This window comes from Diabrotica virgifera, chromosome 5, assembly GCF_917563875.1.
Source record: "Diabrotica virgifera virgifera chromosome 5, PGI_DIABVI_V3a".
Lineage (NCBI taxonomy): Eukaryota > Metazoa > Arthropoda > Insecta > Coleoptera > Chrysomelidae > Diabrotica > Diabrotica virgifera.
In genome coordinates, this window is record NC_065447.1 from 206,310,542 (window position 1) to 206,333,540 (window position 22,999).

The 22,999-nt window shown below is 32.1% G+C and overlaps 2 protein-coding genes across 8 annotated transcripts in view; one reads left to right on the plus strand and one right to left on the minus strand.

Moving 5' to 3' along the window:
• Window positions 1–15,140, minus strand: part of LOC126884564 (WD repeat and HMG-box DNA-binding protein 1) — a 108,039-nt gene extending 92,899 nt beyond the window's left edge. Inside the window, exons 1-2 of the mRNA XM_050650531.1 lie at window positions 14,828–15,140; window positions 10,188–10,431 (exon numbers count right to left, since the gene is read on the minus strand). Of these exons, the coding sequence (XP_050506488.1) occupies window positions 10,188–10,431; window positions 14,828–14,904 (321 nt within the window). The 5' untranslated portion in view covers window positions 14,905–15,140. The remainder of the gene's footprint in view (window positions 1–10,187; window positions 10,432–14,827) is intronic.
• Window positions 15,141–15,599: 459 nt separating this feature from the next.
• The window catches only part of LOC126884565 (C-terminal-binding protein), a 355,935-nt gene continuing 348,535 nt past the window's right edge, over window positions 15,600–22,999 (plus strand). For 6 of the 7 annotated variants that reach the window (XM_050650532.1, XM_050650537.1, XM_050650535.1 and 3 more), the window contains exon 1: window positions 15,600–15,880. The gene's annotated coding sequence lies outside the window, so the exon portion shown is untranslated. The remainder of the gene's footprint in view (window positions 15,881–22,999) is intronic. The other variant, XM_050650533.1, reaches the window with a different exon arrangement.

Consider the following 22,999-nt stretch of genomic DNA (forward strand, 5'->3'; position numbering starts at 1 on the left):
CAGGACCCAAAAAGGGTTGTCAAGCTACTGATGATGATGAAACTAAATTTACTCATCTCAGACCAATTTTGACAGATACATAATAGAAAACCAACAACACAAAAATTTCTACCTCACGCTATTAACAGTTCAAATCAACTTGCCATTGCATAATTCTTTCATCAGTTTTAGTATGGTTTAGTCTTGGAGCTATGTTGACGTATGTTTCTATAGTTAAAAGCAGTCCAGTGTATTCTTTTCTATTAGTATGGCAGCAAGCTCATCCAGTGTTCTACTCTCAACTGATAAATAAATAAATAAACTGATTCCAACATCATTTTACTATTTTTTAGTTACCAATACTCAAGTTCTTTTGTAATTGAGTTTATAAAGAATTTTGTAAAACCTCCACCATTTTTTTAATATTCATGGGTTCATAATTTTCTTGAAAAAATAATGATTTAATTTCCAGCAGTATTTTATTCTACAGCAGGGTGAAGAATCATTCCGAAGTTTATGTAAAACAACAATTACAGTGGAACCCCAATAAGTCGGCCTCCGATAACCTGGAAGTCCAACTAACCCAGACCGATTTTCACAAGACAAAACAAACATTGTTTCAGTTTGATTGAGTTTCTTACCAAGAAATGAACAATACTGTTAAAACTGTACGTAATTTAGATGTATTGTGCATATGTATTTCATTTTTTTGGAATTTTAATGGAGTTTATCTGTAAGTATACCGTATTTTATTAATTTTTACCATATTCTCTGGCTAACCCGAATTTTCAATAACCCGGATCGGCCACGGTCCCGATTAATCCAACTTATCTAGGTTCTACAGTACAATGATATAAGACACATTCATTTTAAAAACAAAGGAGAATGGGCAACGGTCTGAGAAACCACATATCAGAGTCTATGTCCTGAAACACCCACCTCAGCAGTTAAGGGTTCGTATTGACTGGGAGCATGTGTGCTTGGTTGTATAGTAATTTCCATCCACTTCTAGTCTGTCAAAATGTAACTAACTGGGCAAAAAATAATTACTAAATTTGCTAGACAATTTGGTCTTTGATTAGCGAACCGACTATAAAAACATTATGTTAAGAGTCAGATAGAGGTTCACAAATAAGGCCATGAGAGCCAAAGAGGCGTAACTGATTTGAACATTACTTTACATAATAATAAAAAAAAATGGTCAACTATTTTCAATGGGAAATAAGCCACAATTTTACAAAAAAATTATTTTAACATTTCGACGCTTAAGTCGGGTGTCGTTGTCAAAATACAAAATAATACTAAATTAAACAAAAATGTTGTTGCTTAGTAAAAAATTCTTCTAATATTTATTTAATCTGACTCATTTATATGGGCAATTCAGACATGTATTATACATTTTGAAGTAGAAGACTTTAAAATGATATTGCCAATATAGGCCAGGGTAATAAGACAAAAATATACCCTGTTCGTGACACTTCAGCAGCCAGGGTACTGAAGCGTTTTTTCGACAGGTAATACCTATAGGAACAAATTATAAAACTATTTCCTGCATATAATCTGGCGGTCATTTTTATTTATAAACAATTAACTGTCAAAAAATGGCATTTTCCCCTTTTTTTTTTCAAATCAACGGAAAACAGTGAAACCTATGATTTTTTTAGTACAAATATCTTCGGGATTATGGAAAAAGCTTTAAAATGACGTTTTACAAAGTTTGATATACTCATTTATTGTTAATATAATTGCGAAAAAAGGTCGGAATTGCAAAAAAAATTTTCTCAATAACTGTTGTAAAAATTAGTGTACAGCTTTGAAATTTTTGTCAAATGAGGGTTCTTTGGTGCTTAATATGTGATAAAAATTTCAAAGCGATTCATTAAATTGTTTAAATTTTATTCAAATTGTTTATCCCAGCGAGCATTTTTTTTGCAATAACATAAGTCAGAAAAAAATTACCTTAGAACCATTCTACAGATGTCAAATGAAAGAGCATAAGCTACAATTTCAAGATGGTTTAAAAAATTAAATAACAAATGCATTTATTAGTAATAAATAATTATGCAAAACTATCGTAAATTTTTCTTTATAAACTTTTTGAATAACTTTTTCCAAAAAAATTAACTTTTTTACCCTGTTTTAAGTGCACTACTACCAAGTAATGTTATCTATATCATAATTGATAAAAAATTGTAATAAATATGTATAATTTCTTATATAACAAAATAAAAAGTTTATAAGGAAAGATTTACGATACTTTTGCATAACTATTTATTACTAATAAATGCATTTTTTTATTCACTTTTTTTAAAGCAAGTTGTAAATATAGCTCATGCTCTTTCATTTGACACATGTGGAATGGTTCTAACGTCATTTTCTTCTGACTTATGTTATTGCAAAAAAAATGCTCTCTGAGATAAACAATTTGAATAAAATTTAAACAATTGAATGAATCGCTTTAAAATTTTTATCACATATTAAGAGGAAACAGTAGCGATCAACAGGTAGCGAAAACGCGTTCCAAGATTGCGGCTGTAATTTTGAATATTTTTTCGAGATATTTGGCACACTTATTCGTAATATAATAAAGAATGGCGGTACAGAGCCCAATTTGAAAAATATATTAATATGTGGAAATTACTCTGTAATTAAATACAATATTAAAAAAACGAGCCTGTACCGCCATTAAGAAAAACAAAAAAATACACTTTCTTCAAATAAACTTTTTTATCCGATGCCTAGATTTTGTGTCATTTTGGGACTACTAAATTTTTTTATTTCATTAGTAGTTCCAAAATGACACAAAATCTAGGCATCGGATAAAAAAGTTTATTTGAAGAAAGTGTATTTTTTTGTTCTTCTTAATATTGTATTTAATTACAGAGTAATTTCCACATATTAATATATTTTTCAAATTGGGCTCTGTACCGCCATTCTTTTTTATTTTACAAATACGTGTGCAAAATATCTAGAAAAAATATTCAAAATTACAGCCGCAATCTTGGAACGCGTTTTGGCTACCTGTTGATCGCTACTGTATCACCTTAAGCGCCAAAGAACCCTGACAAAAATTTCAAAGCTGTACACTAATTTTTACAAGTTATTGCAAAAAACTTTGTTTTGCAATTCTGACCTTTTTTCGCAATTATATTAGAGAGATATCGAAACCCTATTTAACATCGTCCTTTAATAAAAGATCCTTTATTTTGACATAAATAACCATGCTTATATGTCAAAAGTGTCAAAATAAAGGATCTTTTATTACCAAACGACGGTTTCGATATCTCTCTATTAACAATAAATACGTATATCAAACTTTATAATACGTCATATTAAAGATTTTTCCATAATCTCGAAGATATTTGTACTAAAAAAACCATAAGTTTCCCCGTTTTCCACTGATTTGAAAAAAAAAAGTCAAAAATGCTATTTTTTGACACTTAATTGTTTATAAATAAAAATGGCCGCCAGATCCTACGCAGGAAATAGTTACAATTTGCTCTTATAGTTATTACCTGTCGAAAAAACGCTTCAGTACCCTGGCTGTTCAAGTGTCATGGAAAAAACCTTATTACCCTGGACTAATATTGATGAGTTGTGTTCCTGGGACGACTTTACTAAAAGATAGTTCATTTGATTACATGAAATCAACCCAACTCAAGAATATCCGCCACAAAAAATCATAGCATGTGATCTGTCTTTAAAAAGACAAACAAATGCAACAGTGGCAGTAAAATTCTCGTGCTAGAGATTCCATAGTAAATCACGAGGGAAAACCAGGAAAAAAACCTCGTGATACTATCCCGACATCGTAAGTATTTGGGCTTACATTTAGTTTACTCTCAAATCTAATACCAAATTCTGACTTTAATATTTAAATATGCTATTTTAAATTATGGTGTGTAAAGGGGTAGTGAAGCGCAATACATGATGTCGTATCCTGTTGGCATCACTTAGCCTCTCCTACTCAATTCCTATCTTCACCTCCAAGCTGGTACACACCGGTAACCTGAGCAACCCCACTGGAGATTGGGTAACCAACCCCAGTGGAAGGTGGGGTCAGGGCTGACGAAGACGGGAGTCCTGGTCCTCCGATGAATAGGGGGTTGGGCTGAAGGTTAACTACCTCCTCCTAGAAAAACTACGAGTTATGAATGTGAAAGGAAGAAAAGCCGGACTGATCAAACGACGACGACTGTGCGAGAAAAAGGAATACGATTTGAGGGTTGCGACATGGAATATTCGAACCTTGTATAGATTGGGAGCTCTCCAAAATCTCTTAAATGAACTAAATAGATACAAAATAGACATAACTGCCATACAAGAAATGAGGTGGATTGGAAACAATATAATGGAAAAAAGAAGCCACACGATTTTCTACAGCTGCGATCCTAAAGATCACGTCTTGGGCACTGGATTCATAGTAAACAAGAGAGTAAAACATACTATAAGAGATTTCAGACCAATTAGCCCCAGAATGTGCATTTTAAGAGTTAAACAACGTTTCTTTAATTACAGTCTAATTAATGCGCATACCCCGACAGAAGAAAAAGAAGATGAAACTAAAGAAGAGTTTTATGATGAACTAGAGTCCGCATATCAGTCATGCCCAAAAAATGATATAAAAATAATCTATTGAGACCTAAACGCCAAAGTTGGAAGAGAACAGCAATTCCAACCCAATAGGTAGGCACAGTCTCCATGAGCAATCAAATGACAATGGCAATAGGTTAATAAACCTAGCAAGATCACTTAACATGGTGATTGCTAGCACATACTTCGCTCGCAAAGATATACACAAGGGTACCTGGAAGTCCCCAGATGGAATGACAGTAAATATGATAGATCATGTTATTGTAGACTCGAGACACCAATCGAATATAATAAACGTCCGCACCAGAAGAGGGGCAAATGCGGATTCTGATCACTACCTGGTCGAAAGTAGAGTAAGGGCTAGAATTTCAAACATCAAAAAGGAAAGAGGCTCTAAACATGAACGATACAAGGTAGAAGGACTCAAAGAAACAAACAAAAATAAAGAGTATAAAGAAAAGATAAGCATCAAACTAGAAAACAGACCAAAACATGAAAACCCAAATAAGGAGTGGGAAGAGTGCAGAGAAATCATAAAAGAGACAGCTAAAGAAGTGTTAGGCATAGAAGGTAAAGAAAGAAGAACAAGAACGAATGACTGGTTTGACGAAGAATGTCAGATTATAACAGACAGAAAAAACAGAGCATATTTACTGATGCAACAGGGGCACAGAACCCGACAAGCAGAGGAAGAATATAAACAACTACGCAGAGAAGAAAAGAAAACTCACCGAAGAAAAAAGAGAGAATATATGAACAAAGAACTTCAGGAACTGCAAGAACTAAGTAGATCGACAGAGACAAGAAAATTTTATCAGAAACTGAACAAAAGCAAAAAAGACTTCAAACCGAGAACGACGATGTGTAGAGATAAGGAAGGTAATATATTGACAGAACAGCAAGAGATACTAAGAAGATGGACAGAACATTTTACGGAAAAGCTTGAAGGAGATGGGAGTGAGACGAACCCTGATATACCATTAGACCAAGCAGACAACAGAGAAAAGAGTCCACCAACAATAGCCGAGATTAGAACAGCAGTAGACAAATTAAAGAACAATAAATCACCGGGATCGGATCAAGTAGCATGGGAATTACTGAAGGAAGGAGGAGACGCACTACAGAAAACAATACATGTATTGATAACAAAGATATGGTCAAATAAACAGCTACCAGCGGAGTGGAATAGTGGTATTATTGTACCATTACATAAAAAAGGGAATCAGTTAGAATGTGGAAACTACCGTGGAATCACGCTGCTGAATGCAGCATACAAAATAATGTCCAACGTCATTTATGAAAGACTTAGACCACACGCTGAAAAAATAGTTGGCAGGTACCAAAGTGGCTTCTGTAGACAGAAGTCAACAATAGACCAGATATTTGTTCTGCGACAGATCCTTGAAAAAACAAGTGAACATAACATCGACACACATCATCTCTTCATAGACTTCGAAAGCGCATATGACAATATAAACCGAGAATTCTTAATAAAAGCAATGAAAGAATTTAATATACCAACACAACTAATAGAACTGATAAAAGAATCTCTAAAAATAGAAAGTAAAATCCGGATACAAAACAAACTAACGGAAACAATAGATGTGAAAAAGGGACTACGCCAGGGAGACGCTCTATCATGCATCTTGCTCAACATTGTACTCGAGAAAATAATGAGGGACACAACAGTCAATACTCGAGGAACAATAATTAATAAAAGCGTGCAAATACTAGCATTTACAGATGATGTTGACATAATCGCAAGATCAAGAAGAGAAATGATAGAGGCATTCAATCAAATAGAACGAGCTGCACAAAATAGTGGCCTGAAAATCAACCAGAACAAAACAAAATATATGCAGGTAAGTAAAAACACAGAAATAAGGCAGCCACAAAATATAACAATAGGAGAATACAACATTGAGGGGGTAAAAAACTTTACATACTTGGGATCCCTAGTCACATCTGATAATAACGTAGCAGACGAAGTGAAGAGGCGAATATTTATTGCCAATAAAAGTTATCATGGCTTAATTCGGCAACTAAGATCAGACAACGTCGCAAGGAAAACAAAATGCCAAATATACAAAACCCTAATAAGACCGGTACTCACATACGGCTCAGAAACCTGGACACTCACTAAAAGAGAGGAAACATTGCTAGCCACCTTTGAAAGAAAAATCTTGCGACACATATATAAGGGCACAAAAGAAAATGGAATTTGGCGAAGAAGGTACAACTTTGAACTATACGAAATATACCAGGATCCAGATATCATGACATTCATTAAAATAGGATGGCTGCGTTGGATGGGACATGTAGAAAGAATGGAAGAAGGCGAAATACCAAACAAAATATTCAAACAGATGCCAGTAGGAAAAAGAACAAGAGGAAGACCGAAGCTGAGATATTTAGAACAAATAGAAAATGATATAAAAACCTTAAAAATAAAAAACTGGAGAAAAAAAGCACGAAACAGATCAGAGTGGAGAAGAATCCTGGAACAGGCCAAGACCCAGAAAGGGCTGTCGAGCCAATGATGATGATGATGATTTTAAATTATAAATAATATTAATAATACATAGATATTATATACATAATACTAAAATATAAAATATGTACTAACTTGATAATATGTTACTGACTTACTAATTGTGGTATTTTCTTTCTATTTCTATTTTCTTTTAGTATGGGTAACCACATCCTACTGCATTCTACCGAGGAATTTGCGACACAATTGGTTTCATTTAGCATAATTAGAGCCGCTTCTTTGATTTTTCTCTTTTTACTATGTTTCTTTCAGGACTATACTTGAATCTCTCCACTTAACTCTATGTTCATTATCCCATGCGTGTTGACATATTTGAGATCTATCAAATTCTCTATTTTTAATATAAGACTGATGTTCACTTATTCTAACGTTTAATGGTCTTGATGTTTCACCTAAATAAAATTGTTCGCATTCACAAGGTATTTTATAAATACAATTCTTTGTTCTTTCTTGTTCATTGTTAGGTTTAATTTTAGATAGAATAGATCTCAATGTGTTTGTTGTTTTGAATGTTGTTGAAATGTTTAATTTATTTCCTATTGTTTTAAGTTTCTCGGATAGTCCTTTTATATATAAGAAAATGGTCAGAAGATAACAATATCCGATTGTTTTAGTAATGGCATGTTGATCAAGAATCATTATTGGTCAACACATAATTACTAAAACAATCGTATATGGATGGCTTCTGATCATTTTCTTTGATTATGTAAAGCAGGGGCGGCTCGTGATAGTACAAGATGGTGAGGCACACTACACTTGAGGATTATTATTATTATGGTTAGATTTTCTTTAATAGCCGGAAGGTCGATTTTGTGATGTCATAACGTCACAGAACGGCACCGTATTTATTTTAAGGCTTGCAAACGATATTAAATAACAATTTTATTCGCAAAAGAATAGCTACGAAAGTTCTAAGTCTCTAACAGGTTCATACTCATAGTAGCTGTTTTTTTTGCTAAAAATAATAATTAATATGATACCACATATCAAAACAGCATGAATCAGATGTTTCGTCGTTGGCTCATCAGCGTTGAACACTTGAACAGCCATATTAAGCAAAATTTACATTATATACTACATGAAAACAACGGACAACTGATTCCAGTGGCGTAACTGGGGGGGGGGGGGTTGGGGTTATAAGCCTTAAATGCCTTAAATCCTTAAAGCCTTAAATCCATACCCCCAGAGACCCACCAGTTGTAGCCCCCCTTAGGATCATTCTGGTTTGGCCGTTGACTGATTCTGTTATTATTAATCACTTGCCAAAATGAAATTATGGTACGCAAACAATATACCTGCAAACACGTGATAATTTCATTTTATGGTAGGGGAGCAAAGTATGCTAAATGTGCAGTCACTCGAGCGCTTTGGAGACCTATTGGGTAGTGAAGATTAGGTCCTAAAACCAAAAAAAGTTAAGTAACATTTTCCATTTTAGTGGGCGCTTGCCATTTTTTAATTTAATTTTCCATTTCCAACAATCATTTTTTCCGATTATAACGCCATCTATGCATAATTCGAAAAAATGTTTCGAATAAAAGTTACTTAGTTTTTCGTAAGGAATCCAAATCTGCAATAAAAAATGGGGGCTCCTATTTAAGATTTTAAAGTAACCCCCCACTCCACCTCAGTGGGGGGTCTTGTTTGGTGTCATTCGATAGATTTTTTAAAAATATTAAATAAGTGTATTTTACAGTTTTTCGATCTGATTTCATTTCGCGAAATATCGCGGGATTCGTATTTAAAATATTTAATTTACCCCACACCCCTCTCTGTGGGAAGTCGTGTTTGGTATCATTCGATAGATTTTTAAAAAATATTGAGCACATATTTTTTAGTTTTTCGATCTGTTATTCATTCCTCGAAATATTCACTTTTTTCTTGTGAAACTTTGGGACTCGCCCACTTCCTTACGCCTGGCTCAAATCGTCAGATTTTTGAAATATACACTCTTTTGCATGTACTTAACTTACCTTATCTTAATCTGACAATTTCGAGTTTTTTTAAGGATAGATTTTTTTTTCGGGCCCCCTTAACGAACTCCCCTGTGTTAAGAGCCAATATATGGTAGAGGTACATCTGCAGAGTACCAGGTTTCTCCCATATGCTAATCTGACGCGCTCGAGTAACTGCAAAAATCCCCGCTTGGGCTCCCCTACCATTAGAACCAATTTTATTATATTGTAAATGTATTGCATATATGCAAATAGAAACAAGCAAGTAAGCAAATTACGGTTATATTATAAGATTGTTTTTTTATGTTAAATAAACTAAGGGTTAAATTTTATTTTTTTGGTTTTTTATTTATTTTATAAACAGCGTACCTACTTAAAAGTAAATGAATTATTATGAAAGAAATCATAATTTCTAATTTTTTTATTAATTTATTTATTTAATTGACATTGGCAAATGACTTTCAGCCAGTCAGAGCATAATAACATATTCTAAACATCTATTGTATCTCTTATACTAATAGTAAGTACACGTAACTAGAACAAACTGCTCTAACAAACTACCTAAAACTGCCAAACCACGCTAGAGGCATATTTTTGCCTGCCTCTGAAAGGATACTTCCCGCTTCCAAAAATTATTCTCAGTCATGCTGCCGGCCGATCTCCGTCGGCTTCGTAATATGCTAGACGAGGTACCATCAGAGGCAGTGCCTCTAATGGTACCTTGTAGAGTAGGTATATCGGTGTGTTATGAAGAACGGGTCAGGGCCGTACTAATTTTTTTTTATCATAAAAATAAAGTTAATAAAAAAAGTTTTATAATAAAAATTAAATTATTTATCAATTTTCAAAAAGTTAAATTGTATCTATTTAAAGAATTATTGATGATATGATGATATAACGAAAATAAAGTTATTTAGCAAATTTCAAACAGTTAAATTGTATTTAAAGAATTGATGATGAAATAACGAAATAACGTAAATAGTTGATTGGTATACTGGTGAGGCACTGCCTCACCTGCCTCATAGGACCAGCCGCCACTGATGTAAAGTAATGTTCAAATCAGTTAGGCCACTCTGGCTCTCATGACCTCAAATTTAATCAAAAATTACCTTGCTGTGTCTGTCTACTGCTATATGGTTTACAGGTGCAACATATCTCTCTAAAACTCCATTTCTATCACCATCTGTTAAAGAGAGAATTTGAATATCATTACTCCCAGTAGCCACATATATGCTGTCACCCTTTTGTGCAACAGATAAGGCCCATTCCCCAACACAGTTATGGATTGGGTCTTCCCCTTCATCTGTAGACCATATTCGAATGTCTCCGTCAGCTCCACATGTCACAAATTTACTGAAAGTTAAACATATTAAATATTTTTCTTACATGATTTAGAAATTTAGAAATAAAAATTTAAGTATTAGAAGGAACAAAATCAATACAAATAAATAGAGGTGTGAGACAGGGTGACACAATATCACCGAAACTTTTCAATCAGGCTCTGGAAGATATTTTTAAAAGATTAGAATGGGAAGAAAAGGTATACAAATTTGTGGACATTGCTTGGACCATCTAAGGTACGCTGATGACATTGTATTGATAACCAATAAAAAAGAAGAATTATTTGAAATGATGAAAGAACAGGACTAGTCCGTTCTTTAATGGCAAAATATTGCAAAACCCCTAAATGTTAAAGAACCGCTTGGATTGGCATGAAATTTGGCATACACATAGATAAGTCAAAGAAAAAAAGTGATATTGTGCCGATATGTGCTTTTGCCCTGGGGGTGGTTTTCACCCCCTCTTGGGGGTGAAAAAATATTCGTCCAAAGTAAGTCCGGAAATGAATAAACTGACTAATTTTAAGTAAATTTTGTTCTATAGAGTTTTTTCACTATGTCAATACTTTTCGAGTTATTTGCCAGTAAATATGTTGATTTTTTCAACAAAATAACCACGCTTTTCAACGGTTTTTCGCAAATAATTCAAATACAGTGGAACCTCGATTATCCGTCTCTCCATTAACCGGCACCTCTGTTAACCGTCAGGGTAAATACAGACGATGTATTGACTACATAAGCAAAAATTTTAATGTAAAAAAATAAAAAAAAGTTAATTTGATTTGTGATGAGGACACAAACAGCTATCCATTGCTGACAGATAAAGAAATCGTTGAAATGGCAACAAAGGCGGACCAAAAAGATTCAGAAGTTGAGACAGACTTGGAATTTGACTGTAGATATGTTGATGAACCTATTGTAAGTGACAAAGATTTGCGTAAATATTCTAGAGAAGCTGCATCGCACATGGAATAATTCATCGAGTCATCTCAACAAGAAGAAGCCAATAAAGTAGATTGCATGGTCTTATGCCGATTAAGAAATTCAGCTGTCGCAAAATGTGAAGCAACAGTAAAACAAACAAAGATTTCAGAATATTTTAAATTGATTCGATTGTACGAACACAATTACAAATCCTTCTTATATTGTCAAACAAAATATACAAATGAAACTTGAGAGTTGTACTATGAATTTTTAATTTTTTTTAATGTTCTGTTAACCGTCTTTTCGATTATCCGTCATACCCTTGGTCCGGTGCCCTGACGGATAATCGAGGTTCTACTGTAGCATTTTGTCGAAAAAACATTCTTAGCAAAAATATAGCCCATAAAATATTTAAAAAAAAAATGGTGTATATTTCACGTCTATACAGAGTGAGTTTTATGTATGGAAACACTCAATTATCTCGAAAACGGCTTGCACGATTTTTATAGATTTTGGTAGGTAGGGGTTTTCTAATGCATTCGATATTATAGTACTAATTACATTGTTGCCAGATCTTCTGTTTTTCTGCAAATTTAATGAACTTTCTTATTTCGAATAGAACACCCTATATATTTTTTGCGTTTTGAAGTCCCTATGAAATGCTGATTATTTTTCATGTTATATTCCCTATACCTAAATGCCATAATTTCGGAGTTATTGCTACATTTATTTTAAAAAAAAATCTTTTAAAAATTTAAACAAATTATAAAAATCAATTTTCTCGGCCCAGGTGGATACTATTTTAGGTTCTTTGGATCATTGGGAACAAAAAAGGTCTTTTGTAATTTTTCTCTTAAGTTAATCGTTTTCGAGTAATCAACAATTTAAAACTGAAAAAATCGAATAATGACGATTTTTAAGGTTCTAAAACACAAGTAAAAAATATAATTTTTGAAACTATAAAGTACCTAAATTCAAGCCTAACTCTTGTTCTGATAGCTTGCCATAAGATTTTTTGTCTCTTTTTATTCTAAATCATTGATTTTAAATTTTTAATGAAGTGCATATGAGAGGACGGGCGATCGGGCTGCATTAACATTTAAAATTACAATGTTTTAAAATGAAACAATCTTAAATTACTTATCGGTATCTGATAAAATAAGGCTTGAGATTGAATTTGGATACTTCGCAGTTTCAAAAATTAAATTGTTTATTTGTGTTCTTGAACCTTGAAATTCGTCATTATTCGATTTTTTTCAGTTTTAAATTATTTATAACTCGGAAACGATTAATTTTAGAGAAAAATTATAAAAGATCTTTTTTGTTCCCCATGATCCAAAAAACCTAAAATAGTGTTTACCCGGGTCAAAAAAAATGATTTTTATAATTTGTTTAAATTTTTTTTTGTTAAATAAATGTAGCAATAACTCCGAAATGATGGTATTTACGTATAGGGAATGTAACATGAAAAATTATCAGTATTTCTTAGGGACTTCAAAACACAAAAAATATACAGGATGTTCTATTTGAAATAAGAAAGGTCATTAGATTTCCAGAAAAATGGAAAATATGACAACAATGTAATTAGCACTATAATATCGGCTGCATTAGAAAACCCATACCTACCAAAATCTATAAAAATCGTTTGAGCCGTTTTTGAGATAATTGAGTGTTTCCATATATAAAACTCACTCTGTATACATAGTAAAAGCAGAGTTATAGCCAATGAAAAATAGGTTCATATTCGTCAACTTCCAAATGGAATACTTTAACATGAAATAACCAAAAATGAAGCACATTTCGGGGAAAACTTATTAAAACTTATTTAAAGTATTTAAAAAATGCTTCATTTTTGTCTTATAAAAAAAAATTTTAACATTAAAAGTAAACAAGTTACGCTCAAAATAAAGTTAGTCCCTTTTTTTTGGTAAAAAAATCGGGAAAATCAGCCCCTAATTAGTATCTCAAATGAACTTAATTGTTACGACTTCACAAGTTTTTTGACTCGTGTATATATTTTTTATATGATCTGTAAGTTTCATCGGTTCAAAGTCATTATTTTTGAAAGGGCTGTAGTTAAAAGGGGTTGAATGAGTCACTGATCACGAATGTATGCAAATTTAGAAACACCAAATCTTAATCAAAATTTTTGTCTTACATAAAAACAAAAAATACAAGATATTCAGAAAAGCAATGCTGACTTTTTTGTTTTTTGAGATTTTTGGTATCTCTAACAATTTTTAAGTTATTTTGAAAAAAAGCATATTTTTCAAAATTAACATTTTTAAAAATTTTAATTTAAAACCAAATTTTTTTTAAAATAAGCACTTTGAGTCGATGAAACTTACAGATCATATAAACACAACAAAAAGTAAAATAATTTGTGGAGTGGTAACGATTAATTTCATTTAAGTTGCTAATTAGGAGGTGGTCTTCCCGATTTTTTTTGCCAAAACAAAAGGGACCCACTTTATTTTGAGTACAACTTGCTTAAATTTAATGCTAGAACCTTTTTATAAAAACAGAAATAAAGATTTTTTAAGCACTTTAAAAAAGTCATAATGGGTTTTCTACAAAAGTGCTTAATTTTTTGGATATTTCACGTCGAAATATTCTATTTGAAATTTGGGGAATATTAATCTATTTTTCATTGGCTATAACTCTGGTTCTACAAGGTCCAGAGACCTAATGCGTACACCATTTTTTTTTTACTTTTTTACAGGCTATATTTTTGCTGAGAACATTTTTTTCGACAAAATACTTACTTTTTGAGTTATTTGCGAAAAGCCGTCTAAAATTGTGGTTATTTTGTTGAAAAATGAACATATTCACTAGGAAATAACCGGAAAAGTATTGACTTGGCAAAAAAGCTCTATAGAACAAAAGTTACTTAAAATTAGTCAGTTTACCCATTTCCGGATTTATTTTGGACATACATTTTTTCCATAAGACTAATGGATAAAAAGAGAAACGATAAGAGAGAAAACAAAAGTGTGGGAAGTTACGATAAGAAGTTGCAAAATTGAAATTTGCCAGACACAATATAAGACAAAAAGAAGACTAATGGAACAAAATTTGTATAAATTGGAAACCTTGGGTTGGGAATATAGAAGAGGCAGAGAAATGCTGCAAATATGATGGGCAGATGATATCAAGAAGCACATGGGCTCTCTAGGTGGATGACTGTAATGACAGACAGAGAATAATGGAAAAGGATTGGGGAGGCCCATGTCCAAAGATGGACCGAAGAAGGATAATTAGATAGATAGCTTTAGAAATAGAAAAAGGGAAGAATGATAGTGATGTTTATCATGTCTCATAGAATAATTTAGAATATATGACACCTTTAGAATAAATATCTGACTAAGGAAAGACCCAACAATAGTAATAATTTGTTAAAATAAGAGCCACAAAAACAATTTATTGGAACTTTCTTGGGATAACCTAAATATATTTTGTTTTATAGTTATCATTTAAAAATTTACCTTCCATCTTCAGAAAAACAGACATCTGTGTGACCTTCATCATGTGCATATCTCAGTTCTTCATGTTTCATTGTCATTTTTAATTTTTTTACAGTTATCGAATTATAATTGTGAATATAAATATATTTTCTTCAAAACAATAAGTTAAAAACTTTTCCTACACTACACTTGTTTTTGACTTTGACAATAAAAAACCCGCGAAAATAATGTAGCGTAAACTAGGGACTTTTTTCTTTATTTTTCAGCCGACTTTGTTATGATCTAGTGCTAGCCTTATCTGATAAGTATGGATAGACGAAGTCAAACACATTTGCTTTCGTGTTAGACGATGAACAGAATATGCTTTTGTTTCTCACTTACTCACTGTAGTAAGGTATATGACTCTTTCTCTTCAATCCTTTCTTCAATCTTCTATTACACCAGTGTAATTAATTTTCAAATTTTCTAAAATTTCGTTTATTTATAATAATTTATAAATGAATATCATTGAATTAAATAAGTTGCGTTAGGAATTTAATTATTGATTTTATGTGTAAAATTTTTATGTTTGTTTAAAATTTTATTGATAATTGTGTACAATGTTTATATTTTATTATTTTTTCTATTTAATTATATTTACAAAAATTATTTCAACGTAATATATAAAAATAATTGTTAGTTTTATGTAAAATATTTCTGAAAAGCGAAATATTGTATAATAATAAAAGTTGTAATAAGCTAAACGAACAGAGGTAAGATCACCGAAACGAACGCAGCGATACTCTGCGAGTTTCTTATGACCGGACCGCCATTTTACATTGCCGAGGTGGGGATACGGTAACTGGCGTTCTTATTGAAAGAAATTTACGAAAGTGGCGTTTTATTTGAATATATTTTTAATAAATTAGTGTAAATTACAGACATAAACATAAAATTCAGTTACTCGGACCTTTAACAAAAAGTGATAGTGTTTTGTGATTTTGGAGTAAAGAAAGCTTGCTGCATTGGGAATCTAACAGCGTGGCTCCATTGGCTTCTCTTTGTTTCTGTACTTTCTGTCAGGGAAAGTGTAAGGTACGCATTATGATAATACATTTCTTATTGTTTAATAGCGCGGCTAGGCCGAAAAATAATCAAATGCCGCGTCAAGATCTTGAAGTAGCGGCTGCCGCTTGCCCGTGTTTTTATTCCTCGTGTCTGACGGATTGAGCTATTAGTACCTAATCTCGCCCAGATATGCCAATCATGTTTACATTTACTATTCAAATAGATACTCGCCGGACATTTGCAAAATGTGTAGACGACCTTTTGTAATAAAGTCGAAACTATCGAATGCTCACAAATCCCTGATTGCGGCTTTGGGTTTTGTAAAATTAAGTGATTTTCTATTTGGCTACTCCGAGGTATGGCAATGACCCGCATTTCACTTGAAGTACTATCACTTTTGCACATCTATAAATTATAATTGCTAGCTTTAATATTTACTAAAATTGTTTACTCTAATAAACGAAATAAACTCGTTATCTGTTTAAAATTATTTAGTAAACAGATTAGTGTAAAAAGCTTTGTGTAGTTTTTGAATATGTTTGGTATAGTTTATTTTTTCATATGAATTGATTAATGTACATGATAACTACTTTTGTGGCTATTATGGTAATGAGTTAAATGAATAGACTTACAATAAAAATTCAGAAATTTCCATTGGTCAGTACAAAAATTTGTGAAGATTTTAAACAAATAATTAAAGTACTAAACTGATATTAATTAGTGCTGTTAGAAAGAATAATGATTAAGGGGGGTATTAGGGTGAAAATAAAGTTTACAATATTTTACAGTCCCTGGCCAAATTATTATGACCACAACAAATGAATTTTTACAAAAATCATCTACATACTCCAATATTTTTTTGTTTTAAAACTTATTTTTAAATTTTAGATTTGATTACTGCTTGTATTTTATTTGATTACCAGTCTTGGCATACTGCGAATGCAGTTAAAGGCACTCTGCTTCAATTTCCATTGATATATTAGTTTTTCAAACCAAACCAAACAATTTTGTTGGGGTCTGTTTCATTGGAAATTTCTAGTTTTTGAAGTTCCTAAACATTGTTTATGGGATTAAGGCCAGGAGAATTTCCTGGCCAGTCCAAGAGAAAAATACCATTCTCAACCAGAAATTTTTTCACTGATTTAGCAGTATGAAATGGTGCTCCTTCTTGCATAAAGATGCATTCTTCACTAGGAAACCATTCATGTACTTGTATTGGTCTATTCTTCAATATTGATAGGCATTGATCTTATCTCATTATTTTAGTAACTATTTAAAATTTACCAAGTTCATTACTGCTAATGGTAGACCACACAATTTGTATGTTATAAATTGTAAAAATTTATGCCGAACTTGTTTAATAGCATTAAAATGAATATGGTAAAATGTAGAATAGAGATGATACATTAGAGTCATACTGTAAAGTCGAGCTAACCAATGCATTGTACACTACCTTTGTTGAGTTAATGGATGGACCCCCTACCCCCTTGAATTACACAAAAACGAAACTAAGGATTTGAAAAAAATTACTTAAAATTGAATTATAATGCTGATTGATTACCAGCTTTGCAATACATCAGTATAGAGTGTAAATGTGATGAAGGATGGTGAGTTTTCTTTGATTCAAAGGTATCTTCAAGAGGCATTTATTTATTTATTTATTGTTAATAAACGAGGCAGCCCATTGACAAAAAATATACAATTAAGCAACATTTATAAAAATTACAAACAAATACTAAATAAAATACAAAATCATAAAATAAATATGTACATAGAATTACAATTAAATTTAATGCTTCAGAGATTGTTAAAAAGCACTTAAGGACAGGTTAAAAAAATCTGTCCCATGAGGCAACCGATTAGCATGAGCAAGAAGTCTGACCAGACCTATATTCACAGAACAATTAGTTCAACGAAAAGGAATATGAAATAGTGTATTCTCACGAAGAAACGGAATGTGCAGAATTTGCAGAAGGAATGTGGAAACAAACCAATTGAAGCAGTTCAGGTGAATGTATAATTCAGTTAACCAATTTAAAAATGAAGATGAGATCGAAATTAACTCGTCTAGTAGACAGAGGATCAAGTTCTAAGTATCTCATCATATCAGAACATGAATAAGGTCTGTGTAATTTAAAAGCACAGTGCATAAAGAACCATCTTTGCATTCTCTCCAACTTTTGAACAGAAAAGCATGAAGTAGAGGCAACCGCTAGCCATTGTTTTTATTCCTCGTGTCTGACGGATTGAGCTATTAGTACCTAATCTCGCCCAGATATACCAATCATTACTACCATTCAAATAGATACTCGCCGGATATTTGCAAAATGTGTAGACAACCTTTAGTAAAAAACTCGAAACTATCGAATGCTCACAAATGCCCGATTGCGGCTTTGGGTTTTGTAAAATTAAGTGATTTTCTATTTGGCTACTCCGAGGTATGGCAATGACCCGCATTTCACTTGGTACTATCACTTTTGCACATCTATAAATTATAATTGCTAGCTTTAGGCTTTTATTTTTCAGTTGTATTATATATTTACTAAAATTGTTTACTCTAATAAACGAAATAAGCTCGTTATCTGTTTGGAATTATTTAGTAAACACATTAGTGTAAAAAACTTTGTGTAGTTTTTGAATATGTTTGGTATAGTTTATTTTTTCATATGAATTGATTAATATACATGATAACTGCTTGTGTTGCTATTATGGTAATGAGTTAAACGAGTAGACTTACATTAAAAATTCAGAAATTTAAATTGGTCTTGTCTTAGTTCCTTTCATACAAAAATTAGTGAGAATTTTAAACAAATAATTAAAGTACATACTAAACGAATATTAATTTAGTGCCATAGAAAGAATAATAATTGAAGGGGGTATTAGGGTGAAAATAAAGTTTAGGTACAATATTTTACAGTCCCTGGCCAAATTATTGTGACCAGAATATATGAATTTTTACAAAAATTATCTACCTATTCCAATATTTTTTTGTTCAAAAATTTATTTTTAAATTTTAGCTTTGATTACTGCTTGTTACTAGACCTGGATCCCGCATACCAAAAAAAGTTTATTAATAGCAAGCTGAAAATTTGTTAATAGCTTAACAGTGTCTAGTCGGACAAACTTTGATGTGTGGGAACACTGGAACAGGGGAAGTTTTAATTGTGGAACAGGTTAAAAATTTGGAATGTCAGACTACGAAAATGTTCCATGTTTGTCCGACAGAACTTTCAATTGATTTGTTACCATTTCATTAAACTCTCATGCAAAAATCAGACTGGTGTTTATCACCAATTAGGCATTTTAATGAGTGGAACGCGAAGAACATGTAAAATGACAGGAATTACATTGGTGATAAATAGTAGTCTGATTTTTGCATGAGAGTTTAATGAAACAGTAACAAATCAATAATTGGAAGTTCTCTCCGACAAAATACACGGGGCGTTTTCGTAATCTGAGGTTCCAAATTTTTAAACTGTTCCACAATTAAAACTTCCCCTGTTCCAGTGTTCCCATACATCAAAATTTGTCCGACTAGAAACTGTTAAACTATTAACAAATTTTCAGCTTGCTATTAATCACTTTTTTTTGGTTCGCTGGATCCAGGCATATACCCTTCTTGGGGCATACAGTAAAACCTGCCATATCCGGATCTGTCATATCCGGACCTCCCCATATCTGGACGGTTCTGTGCCGTCCAGATCTGCCGAAATCTACCGAGAAAGGCAGTCCTGCTGTTGGACAACGCACTAAAAGAAGAACTAAAAGATGGCGAAATAATGTATTATAGAATCTATAAAACGTGTCTATCGACGAAAGTTATTGACGGCATTGATTACTGGAATGTATGAAGGAGAAACCGTTTCAGAGACTGTAAAAGAAGTAGTGGTCTTGATATCCAGATTTTTTCATATCCGGATCGTTCTGTCGCCACATTGATCCGGATATGGCAGGTTTGACTGTACTTCGAATGCAGTTAAAGGCACTGCTTCAATTTCCAAGGATATATTAATTTTTCTCAAACCATTTTGTTGATGACTGTTTCATTGGAAATTTTTCGTTTTTGAAGTTCCTAAACATTGTCTATGCGATTAAGGTCAGGAGAATTTCCCTTCCAGTCCAAGAGAGAAATACCATTCTCAACCAAAAATTTTTTCACAGATTTAGCAGTATGAAATGGTGCTTCATCTTGCATAAATATGCATTCATCATTAGGACACCATTCATGTACTTGTATTGGTCTATTCTTCAATATTGATAGGCATTGATCTTATCTCATTATCCCATTAACTATATAAAATTTACCAAGTTCATTACTGCTAATGGTAGACCACACAATTTGTATGTTATAAACTAAAAATTTATGCTGAACTTATTCAATAGCATTAAGATGAATCTGGTAGAGCATAGAATAGAGATGATACATTAGAGATTAGAGTCATACTGTAAAGTTGAGCTAACCAATGCATTGTACACTTCCTTTGTTGAATTAATGGATAGACCCCCTTGAATTACGCAAAACTAAACTAAGCATTTGAAAAAAATGACTTATAATTGAATTATAATGCTGATTGATTACCAGCTTTGCAATACATCAGTAGAGTAAATATGATGAAGGACAGTGAGTTTTCTTTGATTCAAAGGTATCTTCAAGAGATATGAAGTAGAGGCAGCCGCTAGCCAGTGTTTTTATTCCTCGTGTCTGACGGATTGAACTGTTAGTGCCTAATCTCGCCCAGATATACCAATCATTACTACCATTCAAATAGATACTTGCCGGACATTTGCAAAATGTGTAGATGACTTTTTGTAAAAAAGTCGAAACTATCGAATGCTCACAAATGCCTGATTGCGGCTTTGGTTTTTGTAAAATTAAGTGATTTTCTATTTGCCTATTCCGAGGTATGGCAATGACCCGCATTTTACTCGAAGTACTATCACTTTTGCTCATCTATAAATCATAATTGCTAGCTTTAGGCTTTTACTTTTCAGTTGTATTATACCTATATTTACTAAAATTGTTTACTCTAATAAATGAAATAAGCTTGTTATCTGTTTGAAATTATTTAGTAAACACATTAGTATAAAAAGCTTTGTGTAGTTTTTGAATATGTTTGGTATAGTTTATTTTTTCATATGAATTGATTAATATACATGATAAATACTTTTGTTACTATTATGGTAATGAGTTAAACGAGTAGAATTACATTAAAAATTCAGAAATTTCCATTGGTCTTAGTTCTTTTCATACAAAAATTAGTGTAGATTTTAAACAAGTAATTAAAGTACTAAACTAATATTAATTAGTGCTGTAGAAAGAATAATAACTAAGGGGATATTAGGGTGAAAATATAGTTTACAATATTTTACAGTCCCTGGCCAAATTATTATGACCACAAAAAATGAATTTTTACAAAAATCATCTACATATTCCAATATTTTTTTGTTTTAAAATTTATTTTTAAATTTCAGCTTTGATTACTGCTTGTTACCCTTCTTGGCATACTTTGAATGGGGTTAAAGGCACTTTGCTTCAATTTCCAAGGATATATTAATTTTTCTTAAAACAATTTTGTTGATGACTGTTTCATTGGAAATTTTTTGCTTTTGAAATTCCTAAACATTGTCTATGGGATTAAGGTCAGGAGAATTGCCTTGCCAGTCCAAGAGAGGAATACCATTCTCAACCAAAAATTTTTTCACTGAATTAGCAGTATGAAGTGGTGCTCCATCTTGCATAGATATGAATTCATCATTAGAACACCATTCATGCACTTGTATTAGTCTATTCTTCAATATTGATAGGCATTGAGCTTATCTCATTATTCCAGTAACTATTTAAAATTTACCTAGTTCATTACTGCTAATGGTAGACCACACTATTTGTATGTTATAAACTGTAAAAATTTATGCTGAACTTTTTCAATGGCATTAAGATGAATCTGGTAGACCGTAGAACAGAGATAATACATTAGAGTCATACTGTAAAGTTGAGCTAACCAATGCATTGTACACTACCTTTGTTGAATTAATGGATAGACCCCCTTGAATTACCCAAAAGTAAACTAAGTATTTGAAAAAATTTACTAATAAGTAATAATTGAATTATAATGCTGATTAAAAGATACCTGTGAATCAAGAAAACTCACTGTCCTTCATCACATTTACTCTCTTTAGTGATGTATTGCAAGCTGGTAATCAAAGAGGCATAAATCATTAGCTGTCACTTGCCCGTTTTTTTTATTCCTTGTGTCTGGCGGATTGAGCTGTTAGTACCTAATCTCGCCAAGATATGCCAATCATGTTTACATTTACTATTCAAATAGATACTCGCTGGACATTTGCAAAATGTGTAGACAACCTTTTGTAAAAAAGTCGAAACTATCCAATGCTCACAAAAATGCCTGATTGCGGCTTTGGTTTTTGTAAAATTAAGTAATTTTCTATTTGGTTACTCCGAGGTATGGCAATGACCCGCATTTCACTTGAAGTACTATCACTTTTGCAATCTATAAATTGTAATTGTTAGCTGTAAGCTATTACTTTTCGTTTGTATTATATATTTACTAAAATTGTTTACTCTAATAAATGAATAAACTCCTTATCTGTTTAAAATTATTTAGTAAACACGTTAGTGTAAAAAGCTTTCTATTGTTTTTGAATATGTTTGGTATAGTTTATTTTTTCATATGAATTGATTAATATACATGATAACTACTTTTGTGGTTATTATGGTAATGAGTTAGATGGGTAAATTTCATTCTTATTTTACATTAAATATTCAGAAATTTCCATTACACCCAGTTTGATTCATACAAAAATAAGTGAGAGTTTAAACAAATAATTAAAGTACCAAATAAAGTAGAAAGAATAAGTAATGAGGGTATTGGACCAAGAGCTAGGCAACATCAGGAAAACAGTGATTTTAAGACACTTGGTTTTTTAATATATTATTCCCTATGCTTCCCTGAACACCTTACCGGCCATCTGGCTACTGAGACAGGTTGCGTTCATTACTGCGCAGCCCACCTGTACAGGTAAATATATCGAATTTAAAATTATTTTAAGACGAAAAATTTTTTTGCCATTACTTTTTAAACATTATTAGAAATATGAATTATAATTGCCAGGCATTTCTGTGATTGC